The sequence below is a fragment of the Neolamprologus multifasciatus genome, chromosome 1, assembly GCF_963576455.1.
Source record: "Neolamprologus multifasciatus chromosome 1, fNeoMul1.2, whole genome shotgun sequence".
In the NCBI taxonomy this organism is placed as follows: Eukaryota; Metazoa; Chordata; class Actinopteri; order Cichliformes; family Cichlidae; genus Neolamprologus; species Neolamprologus multifasciatus.
In genome coordinates, this window is record NC_140439.1 from 36,062,641 (window position 1) to 36,084,401 (window position 21,761).

At 40.9% G+C, this 21,761-nt stretch overlaps 1 protein-coding gene across 4 annotated transcripts in view; it reads left to right on the plus strand.

Moving 5' to 3' along the window:
- The window catches only part of LOC146526187 (protein MTSS 2-like), a 99,831-nt gene that overhangs the window by 48,809 nt on the left and 29,261 nt on the right, over positions 1-21,761 (plus strand). For all 4 annotated transcript variants that reach the window (XM_085180076.1, XM_085180161.1, XM_085180243.1 and 1 more), the window contains exons 4-5: positions 20,239-20,323; positions 21,138-21,229. In XM_085180076.1, coding sequence (XP_085036202.1) covers positions 20,239-20,323; positions 21,138-21,229 — 177 coding nt within the window. The remainder of the gene's footprint in view (positions 1-20,238; positions 20,324-21,137; positions 21,230-21,761) is intronic.

Below are 21,761 nucleotides of genomic sequence, written 5' to 3' on the forward strand. Positions count from 1 at the left end.
CTGCCAGGGTGGATATTTTCAAAAACGGAGAAAACACAGCGTCAAAGGTGGTGTGCGCCTTTTTTGACGTCACACTGTGCGCCACATTATTGTTTCGGTGAAATGAATTTCTACAATACTGTTACTGTTAATTGTCCTCTCTGCAGTGTTTAAATGCTTACATATACACACACAGTTACTGTCCCTCCACACATACGCACACATTTAGAGCGATTAGAACATGCTGTAGGTATTACAGGTAGTGCACTGCAGTGGTTTGTATCATATCTATCTAATAGACTCCAATTTGTGCATGTAAATGGAGAGTCCTCTTCACACACTGAGGTTAATTATGGAGTTCCACAGGGTTCGGTGCTAGGACCAATTCTGTTTACATTATACATGCTTCCCCTAGGCAGCATCATTAGAAGACATAGCATACATTTTCACTGCTATGCAGATGACACCCAGCTCTATCTGTCCATGAAGCCAGATAACACACACCAATTAGTTAAACTGCAGGAATGTCTTAAAGACATAAAGACTTGGATGGCCACTAACTTTCTGCTTCTTAACTCAGATAAAACTGAGGTCATTGTACTCGGCGCTGAAAAGCTTAGAAATATGGTATCTAACCAGATTCTTACTCTGGATGGCATTACCTTGGCCTCCAGTAACACTGTGAGGAACCTTGGAGTCATTTTTGACCAGGATATGTCCTTCAACGCACATATTAAACAAATATGTAAGACTGCGTTCTTCCATTTGCGCAACATCTCTAAAATTAGAAATATCCTGTCTCAGAGTGACGCTGAAAAACTAGTTCATGCATTTATTACTTCCAGGCTGGACTACTGCAATTCATTATTATCAGGATGTCCAAAAAACTCACTGAAAAGCCTTCAGTTAATCCAAAATGCTGCAGCAAGAGTACTGACAGGGACTAGAAAGAGAGAGCATATTTCTCCTGTTTTGGCTTCCCTTCATTGGCTTCCTGTTAAATCCAGAATTGAATTCAAAATCCTGCTCCTCACATACAAGGTCTTAAATAATCAGGCTCCATCTTATCTTAATGACCTTGTAGTACCATATCACCCTATTAGAGCACTTCGCTCTCGCTCTGCAGGCCTACTTGTTGTTCCTAGAGTATTTAAAAGTAGAATGGGAGGGAGAGCCTTCAGTTTTCAGGCCCCTCTTCTGTGGAACCAGCTTCCAGTTTGGATTCAGGAGACAGACACTATCTCTACTTTTAAGATTAGGCTTCAAACTTTCCTTTTTGCTAAAGCATATAGTTAGGGCTGGACCAGGTGACCCTGAATCCTCCCTTAGTTATGCTGCAATAGATGTAGGCTGCCGGGGGATTCCCATGATGCATTGAGTTTTTCCTTTCCAGTCACCTTTCTCACTCACTATGTGTTAATAGACCTCTCTGTATTGAATCGTATCTGTTATTAATCTCTGTCTCTCTTCCACAGCATGTCTTTATCCTGTCTTCCTTCTCTCACCCCAACCGGTCGCAGCAGATGGCCGCCCCTCCCTGGCCCTGGTTCTGCCGGAGGTTTCTTCCTGTTAAAAGGGAGTTTTTCCTTCCCACTGTCGCCAAAGTGCTTGCTCATAGGGGGTCATATGATTGTTGGGCTTTTCTCTGTATCTATGAAGCGCCTTGAGGCGACATTTGTTGTGATTTGGCGCTATATAAATAAAATTGAATTGAATTGAATTGACATACCACTCGGTTCTGCTTCTATGCCCCATCTTTGTTTACTATTTCCCGCCGATGCTTCTAGACTTCGGATTGGCCAACATTTCTACACGGTTAGGAATATATCGCCACCTGTTGTTTTGGCATGTTCCTAGCAGCGTTTTCCTTCATTTCTCCGTTTACGTGTGGACGGGATTATTTTTTAAAACGGAAAATCTCAGTTTTCAAAAATACCCGTGTACGTGTGGACGTAGCCTTAGATGTGTCCTTGATCCATCACAGCTGATTTAAATGGCTAAATGACCTCCTCAACATGTCTTGAAGTTCTCCAGAGGCTGGTAATGAACTAATCATTTGATTCAGGTGTGTTGACCCAGGGTGAGATCTAAAACCTGCAGGGCACCGGCCCTCGAGGCCTGGAGTTCGACACCCCTGAGCTAAAGCATTCTAGCACACTAGCTAAAAAAGCACCAAGCTTATTCACATCTTCAGTGATATTTCACTTCTGAAAAAATATTACATTTTTCTACATCTATGAGAAGAAGGAACCCACGGAGCAGTTCAGACACCAGAAGGAAGGTCATGGAGGGTATGCTTAAAGCCTGTATTACTTTGAACTTTGCTTTTCTGTTGTTACTGATTTGCAGAGACAGCAGGAAGCCTTTTAAGTTGCATTTTCTTCTTCTTTTCTCCTTGCATTTTTTTCCACTGATTATTGTGTAATGTAAGTTCAAGCTAGCTAACTTGGCCAGTTTCCCTTTCTCTGTTGGTATTTTTAGCATCAGAAACTGTCCTTTGGCAGCATCCCACCCCCCCACCCCCACCCCCCATTTCTGTGTAAAAACGGCCTATACCCTGTCTGGAGGCCTTTAGTTCAACCCTGTCTTTGTCTCTGGGGAGCGAGTGTGTATCTGTATTTTAGTTCGTATGCTCATGTGTGTCCTTGTGGATATGTGTGTAAGAGAGATTTAAAGCCTCTGTAATCAAAGCCAGAGAATGTGCATGCTTTCCCAGGCCCAGCTGACTCCTCTCTAAACCATTGCACCAGTACACTCTGGTCTACTGTGCCCTGCATTTTATTGGGTCCAAGGTTGTGGGCTGTGAATTACTGTATACATATGTGCACGTCTGTTTGTTGAGTAAGGAAGTTGGACTTCCTCTGTGATCATGAATTGAGCTCTTTGATGTTGAGGTTCTTTGCCAAGTAGTGTCTAATCCTGGAGCAGGGTCGCTTTCTTGCAGGTTGTTCTGAACTCGGGTCAGTTTTTCAAGTTCTCAGGGTCAGTTAATGGAGCTTAATTATGCTTCATATTTGACATTTTTTTCGCATAGAAAGGAGATCAAATGGCAGGGATGGAAACAGATAAAAGAAACTGCAGTTTCAGGTGATGCATGTTAATATATTTCTTTGATAGAAGGGAATTAATGCGCAGGTGGACTACACAGAAATCGCCTATTATGTTGTTTACTTGCTTCTGCACATTCAAACCTGTGTTTTGACCTGTCAAGTTGTTTGAATGTATTTTCCCACATGTTAGGAAGCAAGAACTCTAAAAGAGGGGTTTAATGTGTATTACTGAAAAATTGAGAGGAAGACTAAGACAGAGAGCTGAGATATAGAGATGGAAAAATGTAACCTTTTATTTCTGCAACAATAATGCACATAGACACATCAGCTGTATCCTATTCCTTTTAAGCTAAGCTTCTGGCTCTAACCCGTGACCTGTCTTTGTTGAACACAGATGCACTTTGGCTTTGACTTTTATTTTAGGGCACAGTACATTACTCGCCAGCTGTAGCTGCATTTCTGCAGTTGTGATGCCCTTAAGATGAGTGACATGGATAGCTTTTTCAGCGTATGCATTTCATGCTGCAAGGCAACTATTTTTTGAAGTATAAGTTGATAAACTCTATATGGTTCAACAAATAGATAAGAAAAACCAAAACGGTACAAATCACATGAACATTTTGTATCTGAACTCTTACATTACACTGTTTGTCTACAGCCTCCGCGATCTAGTCGCATGTTAGAAACTGCTGCATTTGTCATTTTTCCTGGCACCTATCCACCAGTCATCAGTATGGTTTGCTTATGGTTTTATGATGATGGGAGAAGTGACTTTTATTCCATAAATTCCATCTACATAATGCAGAAGAGTTGCTTGTGTTGCCAGGGGTTCGTCAATCAAGTAGGTCAGCCACTATCACAGGCAGACTGCCATACCCTATTTCATTTTTCAAAATTAACAACAGCATGACTGATGCAGGACATGTGGAAAGCGCCTAATTACAGATCACATACAGAAAAAGGTGAATGTGCTAATTATAGTAAAGGCTATTTGAGTGCATAAGGCATTAATTCTACCTAATCAGGCCTGAATAAGCAAAATTCATCAGAACTGTGTTGACATGGAAAGTTTAGTCCAGCGGTCCCTAACCCCCGGGCCTCGAACCGGTGCGTGAGTCGTTTGGTACCAGGCCGCGAGAGTTGAGGCTCAGGTGTGAAATGTATAGTTTTCAGGGTTTTTATCGGTTTTCAGCGTTATTTTGTTATCGTTTACTTGGTTTTTCTTGGTCTTTTCACGTGTGTTATGAATAAATTTTCTTTTTTTCGGTACCAGTACTAGTTTTATTTTGTTGTATTTATCCGTGACACCTTAAAGGCCGGTTCATGAAAATATTGTGGGGCATAAACCGGTCCGTAGCGCAAAAAAGGTTGGGGGCCGCTGGTTTAGTCAATCAATACGTGTAACTGCGGTTGCTGTCAAAAACAAGAGCTGGAGTTTATGTGTCTTTTGTGAGTTATGTAATATAACTAATATCCATCTCAGGCATTTTTGGCCCCTTCTTCATAACTGAAATTAATTTTAATTTGTGATGGATTTTTTTTTTTTTTGCTCTTTCTGTCAAACAGAACAACAACAGTTAATCCCAGCTGACTGGACAATTAGTGCTCTTACTCATTTCGGGACATAAAACCAAGTTAATAGAAATTCCTTGAACAGAAAAGGAGCTCTGCGGCCATCACTTCATGATGATTTCTTAATCTCGTGCAACTGGGGAGGACAATGACTGCTGTAAAAATCAGCTAGACTCAAGCAGAACATTGATTGCTTGGGTCGTCTCAGCTGACACTCATCTGGGTCCTGATTGATGCATCTCTGGGGACGGCGTCTGATAAGCAGCTGCAGCATTAAACTGCACTCGGTTTGAGCATGATACAGTTTCTAAAACTGTTTTTTTTATTTTGTTACCATTTGATAAACTGTATTTATTAATACTTTTAAAACCAAACTACTGTAGCAAAAAGACACCAAAAAATGAGCAGTTTACAGTTTAACACATCAGCCATGAACCATTTAAATGAAAACAAACACAAAAATGAAACAATAAAAAATATAAAAATAAATGAGGCAGGAAAGACTCTGTGGGGAAAAAAGTATGTTTTAAAAAAGATTTAGAAGAGGGCATTGATCTTATTTTCTCAGACTGTTCATTTTATAATGAGGTTAGACAGCAAATATCGTCAAGGAACAGATAAAAGATCTTCGCTCAGGAGACACAGTCTTCCACTAGGCTCATTAAGGAAATTAAAAGTTCAGATGTAAAACACAAAGGAAATAAAACATTTGTTGGAAATCATTAATAAGTAACCAGGCAACAGATATAAGGAAACTAAGCTAATGTGTATAAAACATTTTTAGTTCTGAGTTTGTGCATCAGTTCATCAGCGATCGCCTATCTTAGTCTGCCGTCATTATAGCTATTGCAGTTAGGGTGGAAAGATGTGTCTTGACAGGAAGTGACCTTGTCATGACCTTCTGACTGATGTCATAAATCCAGAGTGGGTCAGAGGTCAAAGCTAGAATGTACGTGTCACAGTTTCTGTCAAGTCAAAACATTTCTGACTGACAGCACAACTTGCAGTTCCAGGCTGAGCTTGACTTTATCTGACACGTAATTTGAGTTTGAACAAACCACATGGAGCTTGAATCAGGTAACAATGCTCATAAGCTGGGCACTTTAATTACTTATTAAATATCCAGTCTTACAAATTGAAATCATGTCATAACATGACAGAAGGGCTGTCCCAAGGGGCACCTCCAGAATTTTTTCATAAGGATGGCCATATGGGGGCCAGTAAAAGTACTGGAGTGGCACATCCCGGGGGTGACGACGGGAAATCGTGAGGGACATACAAAGAGACACAAAGATTGTATATGCAGGAATAAATAAGAACTTAATGTTTCAACTCGTTGGCAGGTGTTTTCCTCTGTCTTGTGCTCACATTTATTAAAATTATTACCATATTAAAGTCTTGCCAAGGGGGACCACTGGGGGGGGAATTGTGTGGCGAGCAGGACCTTCTACAGTGAACCAATACCATCCTTAAAATTAAAATTAACATTTTATTTACACAATTAATAAAAATAACTCATTCAACGATTTTCTTATCCAGTTCAGGTTTCATGGTGGGGCTGGAAACTCTCTCAGCTGTCACCGGACATGAGCCGGGATACACTCTGGAAAGGTCACAGGGCTAACACATAGAGACAACTCATTCACACTCACATTCACACCTATGGCCAATTTAGAGTTGCCAGTTAACCTAGTTATGTCTTTGTGGGAGGAAGCCAGAGTACCCAGTGACCACCCACGCAGGCACATGGAGAACTTGCTAATTTCACACAGAAAGACAACAGATTCAAACCCAGGGTCCTCTCGTTGTGAGGTAACAGCGCGACCCACCTTCCAATCATACCGTGCAAGCATGTTGTTGGTGTAGTATCCTATCACATAAATGCTAATGTGTCCTTATTTGAATCAGAATCAGAAGTAGTTGCTCATAAAGGGTTTTAATGTTTGGGTTTCTCTATAAACAGCGTTGGGAAGGTTACTTTTAAAATTTATTCCACCACAGATTACAAAATACATGCCCCAAAATGTAGTTTGTAACATATTCCATTAAGTTACTCAATGTGAGTAATGTATTCTGAATACTTTGGATTACTAATTATATTGTCATGCTTTTTACAACTACATAAATTGCTGTGTACTGTACTATTGCTGTGTGATTTATTACTATTACTGAAGGCTACTTGCCATCGAGCTAACATTGTTAGCTGGCGTTAGCTGAGGTTAGTTCATAGACTGCTTTCAGAACTGCACATGGTTATTTGCAGCTAGCAGGTTGTTAATGCTATCCATCAAGTCTACGAGCCTATGAACTAACCTCAGGTAACGCTAGCTAACAATGTTAGCTCGGGGGGAAGAATCCTTCAGTAATAGCAATAGTATATCAAAGATACTGAAGTGGCATATAACCCAGGTAGTTACCACAACTAAAACAAGGTAGTTGCAGCAGGCTAACGTTAGTTTTTAAAAAAGAACTTTGTAACGGCGGATATGTAAAGCTAGCTCATATTCACGTAATATAACGTTTGCTTTTATTTTGGTAACTTCCTGTGTGACCGGAAGTGAATGATGTAACGGTAACCAACTTGATGTACAAAAAAGACGGAAGAAAACGGTAAACTATTGCTAACGGAGAAAAAGGAGAGAAAAACATGGTTAAAGTGTACAAAAATGAATGGTTCTAGCTACAGTCGACAGGGGAACAAGGTTTGTAATGTACATGATTTAAGTTGAGCAATCTGAAATGCATAATATGTATTATATAGTTTAATAGAAAACGGTTAGACCAGCGTAATGAGCGGTTAAGATGGTGTTACATAAATAACATGGTAATTGTTTTATTTGTTTGTCTAGCTCTTACGTTGGTTCGTTGTCTGATACACGACAAGGAAAAATAAAGGTCATTCAACAACCATCAGTTCTGGCCTTCTCAGTTCGACTGGATGCTACAAACTTGTTTCCAGATGTTTCTTTAGGTTGCAGGTGGAGTTTTTTGACGCTGAGAGCAGCTTGATTGGTGGCAAACAGAGTTTGCACTGCACTGTCAGATTTCGCCCATCCCTTTCTTCTTTAAATGTGAAGTGGTGTCAGAATCTCCAAGTAAGAAATGCATTCCTGCCCGATAGAGAGGGGATAGCCCAACATATGAAACAGGAAAAGACCGCTGTGTAATCCATTTATTTCAACAAAGTAACTGTATTCTAATTATCACCTTTTTAAATGGTAACTGTAACGGAAAACAGTTACTCATATTTAGTATTTAAAATACCTTGATGCACTTGTTGTGATTTGGTTGTTAATGGTACTGAATAAAGAGAAACTTGAAGCAACCCCAGAAAATAAAACACCCAAAGCAGCTTGGTGTATGCAGAGTTAAATGTGTTTTAAAGTTTTTTATGGCCACATAAAGATAAAAAACACGAAGAGGAGTCATTAAGACATTTCAAGATCTTTGTACGGCTTGTTGACTTGTTCCCAAAGGAGCTCAGCAGAAGTAACAGCTTAAATCACCGAACTACTGTATTTCAAACATGTGAGAAATTTCTTTGTTTCTACTGAAGTGCTTGGCTCTAATTCTTGTGACCTTAACTGCTCCTGCCTTTGATCTACACAAAAAGCACAGGTAAACACAGCCGCTGTGACTTCATTTAAAATCGATGCACCGGCTGTAAAAACACGCAGTTATAGTGTCGTGATACTGTGCAACATCAGCTGAGTGTGTGAAGTGGATATAGTTGGTTTTCATCATATTTACGCGTTCCCAACAAACCACCGCATTATTATCTATGTTAATAATATGGGGCAGGGATAGCTCAGTAGGGTAGAGTGGTGACCCCATGATCGGAAGGTTGAGGGTTCAAATCCATTCAACGGCTACCCTGAGGTACTCCTGCTTCACTGAGTGAATGGGTTAAATGCATTCACTCAGTGAAGAACATCATCGCATCATCATGTTATTGATCAGTAAGGCTAATGAGCCTTTACACCGTTACCACCAGTGTTCTTCTCAGTCAAGATCCTTCCAAACCACGGCCTCTTGTGGTTTATTGCTTAAGTATAATGTTTCATGCTGTAATGCATTCCTTCAGCATGCTGTATTGGAGATTTGCGGCACAGGATTTACACTGGAACATAATGTAGATGCTGTTGTCTCAGAGGTGGTTTGTTTTGGCCAGGGCTGTCTAGTTATCTGGAAAGCACAATCTCTGTCTTGGTTTCATGGTGAGAGGAGAATCTAGGCCTCATGAATAATTCTGCTTCATCAGCCGGTGCTACTACTGCAGACTCTCTCCCCATCTTCCTCTCTTTAATCTGTCTCCATCTATCTTTGTCTCCTCCTTCCTTTCTGCCTTTGAGTCTATCTCTTTCACCTCTCCCTCTTATTGTTGCTGTGTCACTGAAGAGATGCTGCTGTCAGGGGAACAGATGGGCGGGTGCTGCAGACGTCTGTAACCCTGGCAACCACAGCCTCACCTGCTCTAGCATTAACCCACCCTCTGTGTTTTGCCACCTGAGACACAAACGCATCGTCATCCTGCACATTCCTTTTCGTCTGTATATCACCTATTGCGTTGCTTTTTTTATTGTCTTTCTTCTTCAGTCCTTGTTGTCATTTTTATGTGTTTGTGTGTTTCATCTTTATGTGTGGCTGACCCTTTGAGCTAAGTCAGGGTTACTGGCAGTGTCTTCAGATGTGCAATCTGCTAATGGACTGTGGCCTTTAGTGGATTTACAGCATAACTAACAACACTTGGCCGGGTTAAATTTAACAGAGTATAAGTGTGTCAGCTTTCCTCGCTTTACACGTCTTATTATGTCTTTTTATTCCCTTATCATTAAGGGAATAAAAAGTTAGGAAATAATTATAAAAACTGCAATTATCTCTAATCAAATACAACCTTTCTTACAGGTTACATTATGTGAAATGTGAACTAAATGGGTTTTTTTTCATTCTGACTGGTTTTCATTTGTACAATCTAGCTAAGGTTAAGGGATTGCGTATAGTTTATGAGAGTCCCTAAAAGTTTCAGTGATGCAGTTGCCTTTTTAAGTGTTTTCAAACCAGACGGCTCACATAATAGATGATGTATCAGTGAATGGGAGCAACAGGCAGGTGTTTGTTTTGGATGTGGGCTGCTTGTGACTAAATGTGGAGGAGTCGTTCTTCATTAAAGTACCAGAAGCAGCTAAGCTTAGCTGCTTGTGTAATATTTGACAGTCTGCGGTCTCTTAACAGCAGAGCCAGAAAACAAAGTCTGCAATGTTGAAGCATATTATCATATTGCAGGTATGCATGGCATAATTACTGCGTTTCTGAAACTGCTGGACTAGACTCGGATAAAAATGAACGTTTGGTCCAAATGTGTCCCACATCTGCAGGTTTCTTGTGGGCAACGTTTGGTCTTTACTGATGGTACTGACTCAGAGTGAGTCTGGCTGCCTCAGCCCATTGACAGGTCTACCATATATGGGCTGGTGTGTCTTGGGCCACATCTGGCCAGCACACCAGTTACCAAACCTATAACTGAGCCTTTATTCCCAAAAGCAGCCCAGATTAGGCTCAACTTTATCTGCTATCTGGAAGCCAGATAATAGAGACAACAAGCTGTGTGTTATGTTACACAGCATGTCCAGCCTTGAAGTAAATGGCCTCAAACTGGAGAAGTCAGCTCATGGTCCTATCAGGACAGGGCAGAAATTGTAAAGCTGCAGTGGCCTCAGACTCACAAAAACCAAAAACAAGAAAGCGTGAGCTGATGAGCTATTAAGGAACTTTGATGGTATGCTCAGAATATGATATGGCATTGACAATTCATGGGTCTAACGTGCCTTTTGTTCACTGTGTAATGGCGCCAGAGACTTTTTCTTCCCACATCTTTGACCCCTTCATACCAATCAGTCAATGCTGGAATGTGCTGAAATTTACTGCTGACCACCTGCATCCATTTTTGTTTACCATTTAGTATTCATTTAATTCTAGTTAGTTATAGCTTGCTATATGGAACATTTTAAAAACCAAACAGCTGTAACAGGTTTTATAAAGCATGAGTTTATTAAACTAAAGTGATCTCTGTCATCAGACCTGTATCCCGTAGCACAGCGTTGAGACATGTTGGAGTAGAACCTCTGGTTAAATTTTGACACACGCTGACATGACTTGATCACTTCTGCACATTTATCAATGTTTTCAACATGTTTTGCAATCCTTGGAATGAAGAAAATAGATTGTTTGGTGAGCAAAGACTTGACCTGTATTAGTGACATCGAGCTCATGGAGTGTTCAAGATATCAGCGCTGGTGTGGAAGTCAAGAACTCTCAGTGAGGCTGAGTCAGGGTGGAGATGTCACCATAACATCCATCCATCCATCCATTCGCTTCCGCTTATCCTTTTCAGGGTCGCGGGGGGCGCTGGAGCCTATCCCAGCTGTCATAGGGCGAGAGGCGGGGTACACCCTGGACAGGTCGCCGGTCTGTCGCAGGGCCAACACACAGGGACAGACAACCATTCGCACTCACATTCACTCGCACATTCACACCTAGTGGCAATTTAGATTATCCAATTAACCTATCCCCACAAACTGCATGTCTTTGGACGGTGGGAGGAAGCCGGAGTACCCGGAGGGAACCCACGCAAACACGTTAACCATAACATGAAGAACTATTTTGCTTAGCAGTTGTATTTTTCCATCCATTAAATCTGCGCCATACTCGGCCCAAGAAACACAGTGTTGATGAGAACAGAGTACGACGTACTGATAGCATTAAGAAAAGTTTAAATACCAAATACTAATCATAACTCGTGTTTTTATTTTTCTTTGCAAGTTTGTGTGTCACCAGCTGTTTTTAGGTGAAAACGACACTAAATAAAACAAAATGGCTTAATGGACTGACATCTGTACTATCTATGGAGAAAATAACTTATACATTAAGAAATAAACTGGACAAGTTTTGGGCTATATGGTCAAAATTCTACAACTTTCTGGAGAACTTACACACTGTGGACTGATTTGTATATCTGTCCTTCCCTTTTGTTATGGTTTGCTTTGTTTTTGTTTCTATTATTATGTTGTTTCTGTTGTTGTTGTGGTTTTGTTTTTATTTATTTATTTTATTTTTTATTTTTTTTACTTTATTATTATTATTATTATTTATTTATTTATTTATTTATTTATTTATTTTTTGCTCACGGTGCACCATGTAAAACTGGTTAAAACCAATAAATAAATGTTTAAAAATAATAATAAAACAATAATGTGCGTGTGTAAGCTGTGACTTAGAACGACTATAATTATCTCACCGGTCATTACTAAAAGTTGCCACTCTAAGTCATTAAACTAATTGGACCTGAAACACAAGCAATTGAAGCAGATACCATTGGGAGCAAAAGATACCAGTGACTGACATGTGACAGGAGTAATTATGCAACCATAACCTCAGCTCACTAGGAACTAATTGTGAGTAATGAACAACTAATAAACCATTTGCTTCATATATAGTTGTGTCTCTGTGTGTATGCATCTGTGTGTCTTTATGTGTGCGTTTCCATTTGACTGTGAAGAATCCAAACACAGTTGTCATTTTTTCCTTTTGTCCTGTCTCCTGATATGAAACTGAAAAAAGGCCCAACCCAGTGCATTCACACACATGACATGAAAGATGTGCATACGCCTGCTGGATGCATTTATCCAAGTGAAACAGATACATAGCAATCACTACCATTCACTTTATTACAGTTGCAGGTTTGCTTGCATTGCACAGCAAATGAAAACCCAGAGGCTGATGAATCCCTCTGCAAAAGTACAGATAATAGTTGCCATGGAGATGCACTGGTGGGAAGGCCTGAGATGCCCTAGGCAAAGAACCAGAGAAAAGGGAAGCAGAGAGAGAGAGAGAGATGCTATCATTACAGAGCAGAAGAAGTGATTTTCCTGGGAAGGAAACAGTGTACAGCAGCATGTACAGTGTGTGTGCATGTGTGCACGTGCATGTGCAAGTGAATTAGTTGCAATTACTCCAAGATGGGGCTTAGTGGCCAAGAGGAAGAGTGTGTTTCTACAGTGGGGAGGTCGGTGGTTTCAGTTCCCATCTCTGCCAGACTGGAAGTGTCCTTCCACCTGCCTTTTGTGTGAATACAATAAAGTGTTGTATGATTTGTGCATGAATGGCTAAATGACACATACAGTTCAAAGCTTTCTGAATGATCAAGAAGACTAGAAAGCACCCTATAACTGCCAGTACATCTACCATCTTATGCAATGAATGGAGTTAGAAAATATACCCACACTTTGATAGAAAGTTCCTCATTGTACCAGCAGAGGTAAAACGGCTTATAAGTAATAATGTTATACTTTTAAAGGGCTTGCATTTTATAAAGACCTTTCTTTAATGTCTCTGGAAAATTTTATGTGTTTATAGTGCATTGATATATTTCTATACTTTCATTATTTATTTGTTGCTATAGTCTTTATCAAGCCTGCTGAATTTCTTTTTCTTCCAGTTGATATAAATCTAGAATGACGGTATTATTGTCAAACAAATATGTTTGACATAGCTACCTTGGACCCACTAAGGGGGTAATACTGTAGCTACAGGGATATTAACCCTTTAAATCAGGGGTGTGCAACTCCAGGTCTCAAGGGCCGGTGTCCTGCAGGTTTTAGATGTATCCTTCATCTAACACAGCTGATTTAAATGGCTAAATTACCTCCTGAACATGTCTTGAAGTTCTCCAGAGGCCTGGTAATGAACTAATCATTTGATTCAGGTGTGTTGACCCAGGGTGAGATGGGTGAGAGAGGCCTGGAGTTGCCCACCCTTGCTATAAATGCTAACCATCACCAGTGACGGGTTAAGGTTATTTGATTGTGAAAACAGTTAAAACTGTTAAACTAAAACAGTTGTGAGACAATTTCTGTTGCACTCTGTGCAGACACATTCCTTAACAAAACAGGGGTAACCCTAATAACGAGTTAATGTAATAACGATGTTTGTGCTGGTGTGTCGCTTCCCGTTCCCACCGCTTTGAGCGCTTTTCCGGTGTTCACAGTGATGTTACTGTGTGCCAGTGAGTGACTGCAGTCTGTGTGTCTGTTTGGTATTCCCACTCTGTTCTCCTGTCTCTCTCTCTCTCTGTTGCAGTGCAGTTCAGACATTCGCTTCCGTAGCAGCAGACAGTTTGACCTTAGCAACAGGCCAAGATCTGTGCTGTCATGGAAACCGTAGCAACCCTGTCAGTTAAGTCAGTTGCTAGGTGATAAAGATCAGTTACTTTGCCATTTACAAGGGAGGCGCTCACTTTGCCTCAAGTGTGAATACATATCATCAGCTCCATTCAAGGTTTTAAGCACAAAAATATAGGAGTTATATAAAGAACATTAATTGTCATTCAACACACACACACACATATATATATATATATTTATTAGTGCTAATCATTACTTTTTGTAATGATTAACAATCAGGTGGCAGGATATCACCGCTCTCTATAAATAGTTAGCTGTATATGAATAAACTAAATCTGTATGCAAAGAGCAATATTTTGCTCCTGGGAGCAATCGTGTATGAACTGGGTTTGGTTGCATTCAGGGAAAATGCTTTGCACTGAGATAAAAGAGAGAAGCTTGTCCAAATGCAATCTTGAAACTATTACTTTTTTATCTGCATTTGTAACTGAACAGGAAGTCTGGCCCCATTTATCATTTGGTTACTCTGGAACCCTGAAGCCCAGAGGCTATATCAGCAGACTAGTCAGTTCTTTAGTTTGACTGGTTACTGTACTAACAAAGCAAATGTAATTAACCTGTTTGCTGTGGATAGGAATAAAATAACAGGTTTCAAATTTTTAATTGTATAAAAGTTAAATTATTTTTAGATCTGAGAAAGTACAAGGTTACCATTCGTTAGCCTCTCTCTGTGGGTTTCTCCAGTTCTTCTGACCTCAGGGTAATTCTTTCAAAGTCGCAAGTCTCTTACTTCCAATTAATCACATATAAATACTTATAAGGAACTTCTTCATGTCACATTTAGGAAGTACTCATCGTAGGTCGTATGATTTTTTTCATTTATTTTTCCATTTTTATTGTCATTTTGTGGCTTAATTAGTGAAGCAGTGACACGCTGTCCCCACAGATTTGTGAATTCCTTAACAGAAACATAATTACAGAGGCATCTGTGGTTGAGGAAGCACTTGGGTGCTGATAGTCATCACTTGCATACTGCATGCTTACATGCATACTGAGCCACTGAGTATACCATACTGAGTCCAAATGAACCAAGTGGGCAATGGCACAGCTCTCTTAACTTTGCCCTGGCTAGTTTTTCCTCCTAATCAGTCAAGTTTGTTTGACACTAGCAAACAAACTTAACTTTGGGGGTCACACAAACTTGGTTAGTGTATGGAATGGAAAGCCCACCCTTAAACTTACTAGGTGAACATCTTTTTTTGCAGCATGTAGGGTCAGTGTTGTTAAAAATCATGCAGTAGGTTAAAATATGCCCCATATTTTAACCTACTGCATGATTTTTTTCCCCTCAATATAGTACTTTTAGTACAATATTTAGTTTTATAGTACTTTCCTAAATAAAATAAGTTTTGGTTACTGACCCTAACCAGCAAGTAAAAAAGAGAACAAAAAAGTGAGTTTAAACAAATCTCCTCAGCGAGCAAAAACTCCTAAACAGACTCCCGGCGCACACACACACACACACACACACACAGTCTCTTGACTGACAAACACGTGACTTTCACCTCATCCCTCCAAATTCCAAAAGTGGATTTGTTACTCTTTTATCCTTTTTTTTTTATCCCTCTGTACAGTATATTCACAGAGCACTTTGCAGCCAGGAAGCATATCAAAAGCAGGAAAGGGAGAGTGACTGAAGGGAACATGAAGGAAAACAAGTAAGGTCGCATGTCCCAGGAGGCGGTCCCACCCCGCTGTAGGACAGACATACATAGTGTGTGTGTGCAGTGTTGGGGAGTAACGGACAGTGTTGGGGAGTAACGGAATACATGTACCGCCGTTACGTATTTAAAATACAAAATATGAGTAACTGTATTCCGTTACAGTTACCGTTTAAAAAGGTGGTATTTAGAATACAGTTACTTTGTTGAAATAAATGGATTACACGGCGGTACTTCCCTGTTTCATATTGTGGCGGGTCAGGCCTGTTTGGATTTTGTTTGACAGCTACGTTCTGTTGTTCCAGGCGGCAGCGTTACGGTTGCCATGGTTACAGGGTGACGCTCTCTCTCTGCGTGTTTCCTGGGTGAGAGAGGCCTTGTTGTTGTTGTGCTAAGCTAATAGGCAGAATGCTACAGGCATAGCTCTAAAGAATGTAGCATCATGGGCAGTGTAGTCCGTGCTGCAGGGAGAATGGACTGCCATACACGTTATGTGTCTGTGAGCGAGGGAGGGAGAAAAAGGAAAAGTACGAGCTGTCATCGAGCAGAAACGGGAGCTGGAAGCATGTAAATATAATAATAACCACTGCAGCCAAGAAGAGAGCCTGACGAGCCCAGTTGTAAGTAAGCTATTAAGACTCGACTGTACACCGTGTTCGTGTTTTCCTCCGAAACAATAAGTTCAGTTGGAGCAGCCTTTCAACGCCTCTCTCTGTCTCTGCTAGCAAAGTTGACCCAGACAACAAAGTAAAGCTAGTTTTCGGCTACAAGCCGACACAGAACCCACCGTATTAGCCAGAGGTCCCTTTACTACGGTTCGGAGCCGCGGACCTTCAGTAACAGTAATAAATCACAAAAATAGTACATTCATGTAGTTGTAAACAGCATGATAATATATTAAGTAATCCAAAGTATTCAGAATACGTTACTCTCATTGAGTAACGTATTCTGAATACGTTACAGAATACATTTTGGGGCATGTATTCTGTATTCTGTAATGGAATACATTTTAAAAGTAACCTTCCCAACACTGTGTGTGTGTGTGTGTGGGGGGGGGGGGGGGGGGGGGGGGGGGGGGGGATCTCTGAAAACTGGTGCACTCCAATTATGTGAAAATAACAAACATAAAAAAAACTAATTCTGAAAAATATATTCTTGGGCTGTAAAGTAAGAACTATTTTCATGGGCTGTGGCTTTTTCCTTTTGTTCTCGTTTACATATTATTAAAAGCAGACTATAGGTACACTATTATTATTATTATTTTGATTTTTATTTATTTTTTGCTTTTTGCCTTTAATGATCACAGCTGAACAGATCTACAGTGTGTGTACAATTATGTAATCCTCATTCACATCCAGCAATCCATAAACGGTGAAGCAAATCAAAAGATGAGTATGTTCAAAATGCGCAGTGTGGTTTGAGTCTTGTTAGTTCCTCTTTTGGTTCAAGTTAACATGGTGATTTGGCTTCGAAGAAAACGAAAACTGACTTGGATGTGGACAGACACAGTAGCTGGATTCCAGATGTGAGTAGTTACAGTTTTTTGTCTAGTTGTTGATCTCCTATGGAGTCTGAGAGGCCTGGTAATAACAGACAAACAGGAAGAGCACCACCATAAATGTAGAGATCAAACACACACACACACACACACACTTGGCTGTAACTCCAGTCCCGTGGTTCTCACTCCAGCAGTGAGCTCATTAAAATGTGCAAAGCAACCCTTTTCGTCTTCATTGCCTCTCATCTCTCCTCCACCTCGTCCTCTCTCATTTCTTTCCCAAATCATCATTTTTCCTTCGACACCAACTATCAGACAGCGACACTCTTCATTAGTTTCACTTGAGATCCACTCACGGATCTGGGGTACGATCACATTCTCGGCAGGCACAGTTCAAACTACTCCTTCAGTTGTGTAACTGTTCAACGTGCACATTGTACACTTTTATATTCTTAGTATGTGTGTATGTGTCTATGAATGTGTGTCTGTTTGGGGGTGGGTGTTGCTGCTTTAATGAATGGTTGCCGGGTAGAACAGGAGGCGTGAGGGAGGAATTTGCTAATTATGAATGGCGCACTTCTCTCTGGTTGTGAACAACACTGTGTGTGTGTGTGAGTGTGTGTGTGAGGGAGAGAGTCTGTGTGTGGTTTGGCGTTTGTGAGTGTGTGGTTGTGCCTACCACAAGGCATATACTCAGATGTATGCCTGATACATCTGAGTATATGCCTTGTGGTTGTTTTAATCAAGGGGTTGCTGATTTGAATCTGCTGACTATCTGGTGAGGAAATTAAATGAACAATACTAATTACCACTGCACTGCTCATGAGCAAGGCATTAGATTGATCAGACGAGAATAGCACCAAATCATTCTGTTTCATATTAGAACAGAAGGGAACCCACATAACACTGAGTTTGTGAAATCAAATGTAGTAGGTAATGCAGATTTAACTGACTGCAGAGGAGGTCTCCACGCTCCCTGGTAATTACGGGGTACTCTAGACTAGTTTGTGTGTCTAAGGTTTAAAGCTGCTGAGGCCACTGTGGTGGAAGTGGTGACGTGGACGTCTGCCTTTGAGCAGGAAACAGCAGGAATTTTATTCCTTATTCCTTAAAATAAACATTTCACTTTTTAAAAACTCTAACCCAACTTCCCAAAGCTTAACTACCTCATCATCACCCTGAGCTGTTTTCACACGTGAACTTCAGAGGTATCAGGAGATTAGGTTGGAGACTGTCCAAAGTTCACATTTCTCACATCTAGGAAGCAACAGGAGAGAGGTCATTTAAGTGTACCAGAAGCACTCAGATTTAGATGAGACAGCATGGATGGAGTGCGCGGGAGGCAGGACACATGACTTACTCACTGCAAATTCAGTGGACCATCAGTCTGACAAACCATAAACTATCGACTGAGCCAGCTAAACTCTGGGGCATCTAGTGAAACCAGTTTTCACTTCGGGCCACTCATCGCTGCGTTCAGAGTGCAGTCAGCTTTTTTAAAAGCTCTTCACAGTTTATCTGCATGCAGCTTAAGTCGGTTCAAACATGATCAAACTGACTCCAGAAAGCTTGCTGTACCAACGTTTTTGAGTCTTGCTAACAAATTCTGCACTGTCTGCTTTGAGAGACTGCTGCATGGTCCTGATGAATGTTCAGTTCAACTCTGTTAGACATATCCTGACATGCAGTTCCTTTAGGTAAGGTCTAGAAAAGTTCAGGGCTCTTAAATAACTAATATTTAACAATATTAACTAATATATATTTAACTAATAAGTAATTTCAATCATTTTGTCATGTGGAGTGAGCATAGGTGAGCACCCAAAATGCAGGACACAGACAGGCAGAGTGCAAAACAAGAATATTTCTACAATTACAAAATTATGTGTTTTATGTGGTGAAATTAAAGCTAAGAGGAAGTAAAGTTCCAGTAAACGTGTGCATTGGTTGAAAATGTCCTTTTTATTTGGAAATTATGATTCCAGTTTTGGATGAAAATGTTAAAAAGAACATATTAGATCAGTGGTTCTTAACCTGGGTTCGATCGAACCCTAGGGGTTCGGTGAGTCGGTCTGAGGGGTTTGGCAGAGCCTCCGCCGTGACATGCACGGCTCATTTTGTGCACCAGTAAAAAACATATCTATGTCTCGAATTTGAAAAAAATCACGTTTTATTTTTCACTAGAGAGGGGTTCAGTGAATGTGCATATGAAACTGGTGGGGTTCGGTACCTCCAACAAGGTTAAGAACCACTGTATTAGATTAATGCCCTTCCTCCTGGTGTACTCCCCCTGTGGCTCGAGAGTTCGCCTTGTAATCGGAAGGTTGCCGGTTCAAGCCCCGGCTCGGACAGTCTTGGTTGTTGTGTCCTTGGGCAAGACACTTCACCTACCGCCTACTGGTCATGGCCAGAAGGGTATGATATGTTATGGCAGCCTCACTTCTGTCAGTCTGCCCCAGGGCAGCTGTGGCTACAACTGTAGCTTGCCTCCACCAGTGTGTGAATGGGTGGATGACTGGGTGTGTAAAGCACTTTGCAAATACAGGCCATTTACCATTACTTTGTAAGCCAGCCTAAGCCCGTATGATAAACAGGAGGAAATCCCATTTGGTTGCTGTTTAATCTGAATTTTCTGCTATATACATTTCACTGGCAGTAGAGATTATGGTCTCTCTAGGTAAGGTATACTATATAAGCCTGACTTCTGTTTAAAAGTCTTTAAATGCGTAAATCACTTTTCTCGTGCAGGCTTTCCACCTGTAGCGCAGCGGCAACAGATCTGAACACCTTGTTTGGAAGTTAGCAGTCTCTGCCATCACTTAAATTGACTTAAACTCTGAGGTCAACTTTTTCCACATGGATCTACTGCCTTAAAATAGACTGCTGTTTACAGCTGCAGGTTAGCTACTCACGAAACTGGGTCCCTGCGCAGGACACACACACTCACGAGACACTGCTTTATTTGGATGAAGCCGGGGTGTGCGCGTAGTGTCTACACGAGGCAGATCGGTGTCTTGTGTAAACACTGGCTGGAGGTAAAATAATACAAAGTCTGTGTAGCTGTTCGTGTGTTTGAAAGATGCAGCGCTTTTAACTGCATTACATTACACAGCGAGCTGTAACGTAAATATTGATCACAGCTTTGTGATGTGTGTTTTTGTGGAACAGAAAAAAGAGGTCTTTGTGGTAAATTTACTAGGAGATTTTATGCTTCACAATAAGATCCTGGTTTGTTTTTCCAGGGGCAACCAGAGATATCGGATCAGCTCTGACCAGGATGTGCATGAGGCATCGCAGCATTGAGGCCAAACTTCGTCAGTTCACCAAGTAAGAAATGATCCTTCAAGCTCCCTTATTTCAAGTAGGAATTTGTTCCCTTCTGTAACTTTTTCCTCTGATCCTAAACTGCAGCCCATCAGGATCTTTCAGAAGTCAGAAAATGCTCAACTATGTGTGTATTTCCAAGTAAAGCTGACTTTGTTTTATGATGGGGCACATGTTTGGTGAGGTTTTCTTGACAGCAATATGGACTCCATTAGGAACATTGGTCTGTCTATTCATATTGAAGTGGCTGTAAATAAATATAGCTATGGCACACAATGCAAACCGCTCTGGAAACCTCACCAAGAGTCTGCTTTCAACCATTGTTTGCCTTTATCTTCATTTTTTTTCTACTTTCTAATGACTTTTCCACAGCAAAAGCTATTACGCTGATGATGATGGTAATGGCGATAATGATCTATGACTGTGGTAATGACGGGGTTTTTGATGACTGATTTATCTTCAAGCTCTTGTGCGGCTTTGCACAAAAGATGTACACATGTCGTAATAGTCATGCATTTATCTTAATATTGGAGCATGTGTATCACATGTGTATGCATGTGTGGACATGTTGTGGGAAAATGTCCAGTTACTAAAATTATGAAGTAGAACAATAGGTGGAGGTGATGTATACATTAACATCAGAAATATGTTTTGTACTTTTTGCACTGTTCTGTGGAGATCTGAATATTGCAGGTTTACATTAAACCAGTCATTTGTCACAATGTCACACTATTTAATGACTCCCTGCTCACTGTCTCTGATACTTCCAGTGCATCTAACTTGCATTCAAATATCTACTTCTTTGTCTCTCCCACAGTGCTTTGATGGAGAGTCTTATCACGCCTCTTCAGGACAAGATTGAGGACTGGAAGAAGACAGCCAACCAGCTGGATAAGGATCACGCCAAAGGTACACAGACATCCCAGATTTGCTTATTCATTCAACTTCAACATCGCTAAATTCTAACCCCATATCCTCACCGCTGAAGTAGCTTTAAGTGTACTGCTTATGTACGGCTCTAACAGAAGGGCAAATGTTTGATCAGCTGGGCTGCACCATTGCTATGCTAGCACAGGCTAGCAGTGAGCAGAAAAAGCAAACTCTGCACACCGATTTAAGATGAGGTTTCAGCAGCGCTGCGTGTGGCGTGTATGCCTACTTTGATCACATTGCAGCTTCTTAGAGCGACGCTCCTCTTTACCTGCTCATCGTCACGCCTTGTGACCTTGTACCCCAGCAGCTGGAAAATGCCTGCAGATGTCCTAACTGTCAAACAGCTAAAGAATCATGTCTGAAAATGCCAAGGAAGTATTCTCATCAAGTTATCTGTTCCATTATCTGTCCCACTGCCAGGGTGTCAGATAGTTGACTTAAACTTTGAGGGAAAGCATGTTTTGGGGCTTCTGACGTAGCCGGGACGCTTCCTGCTCTGTGCACTGGT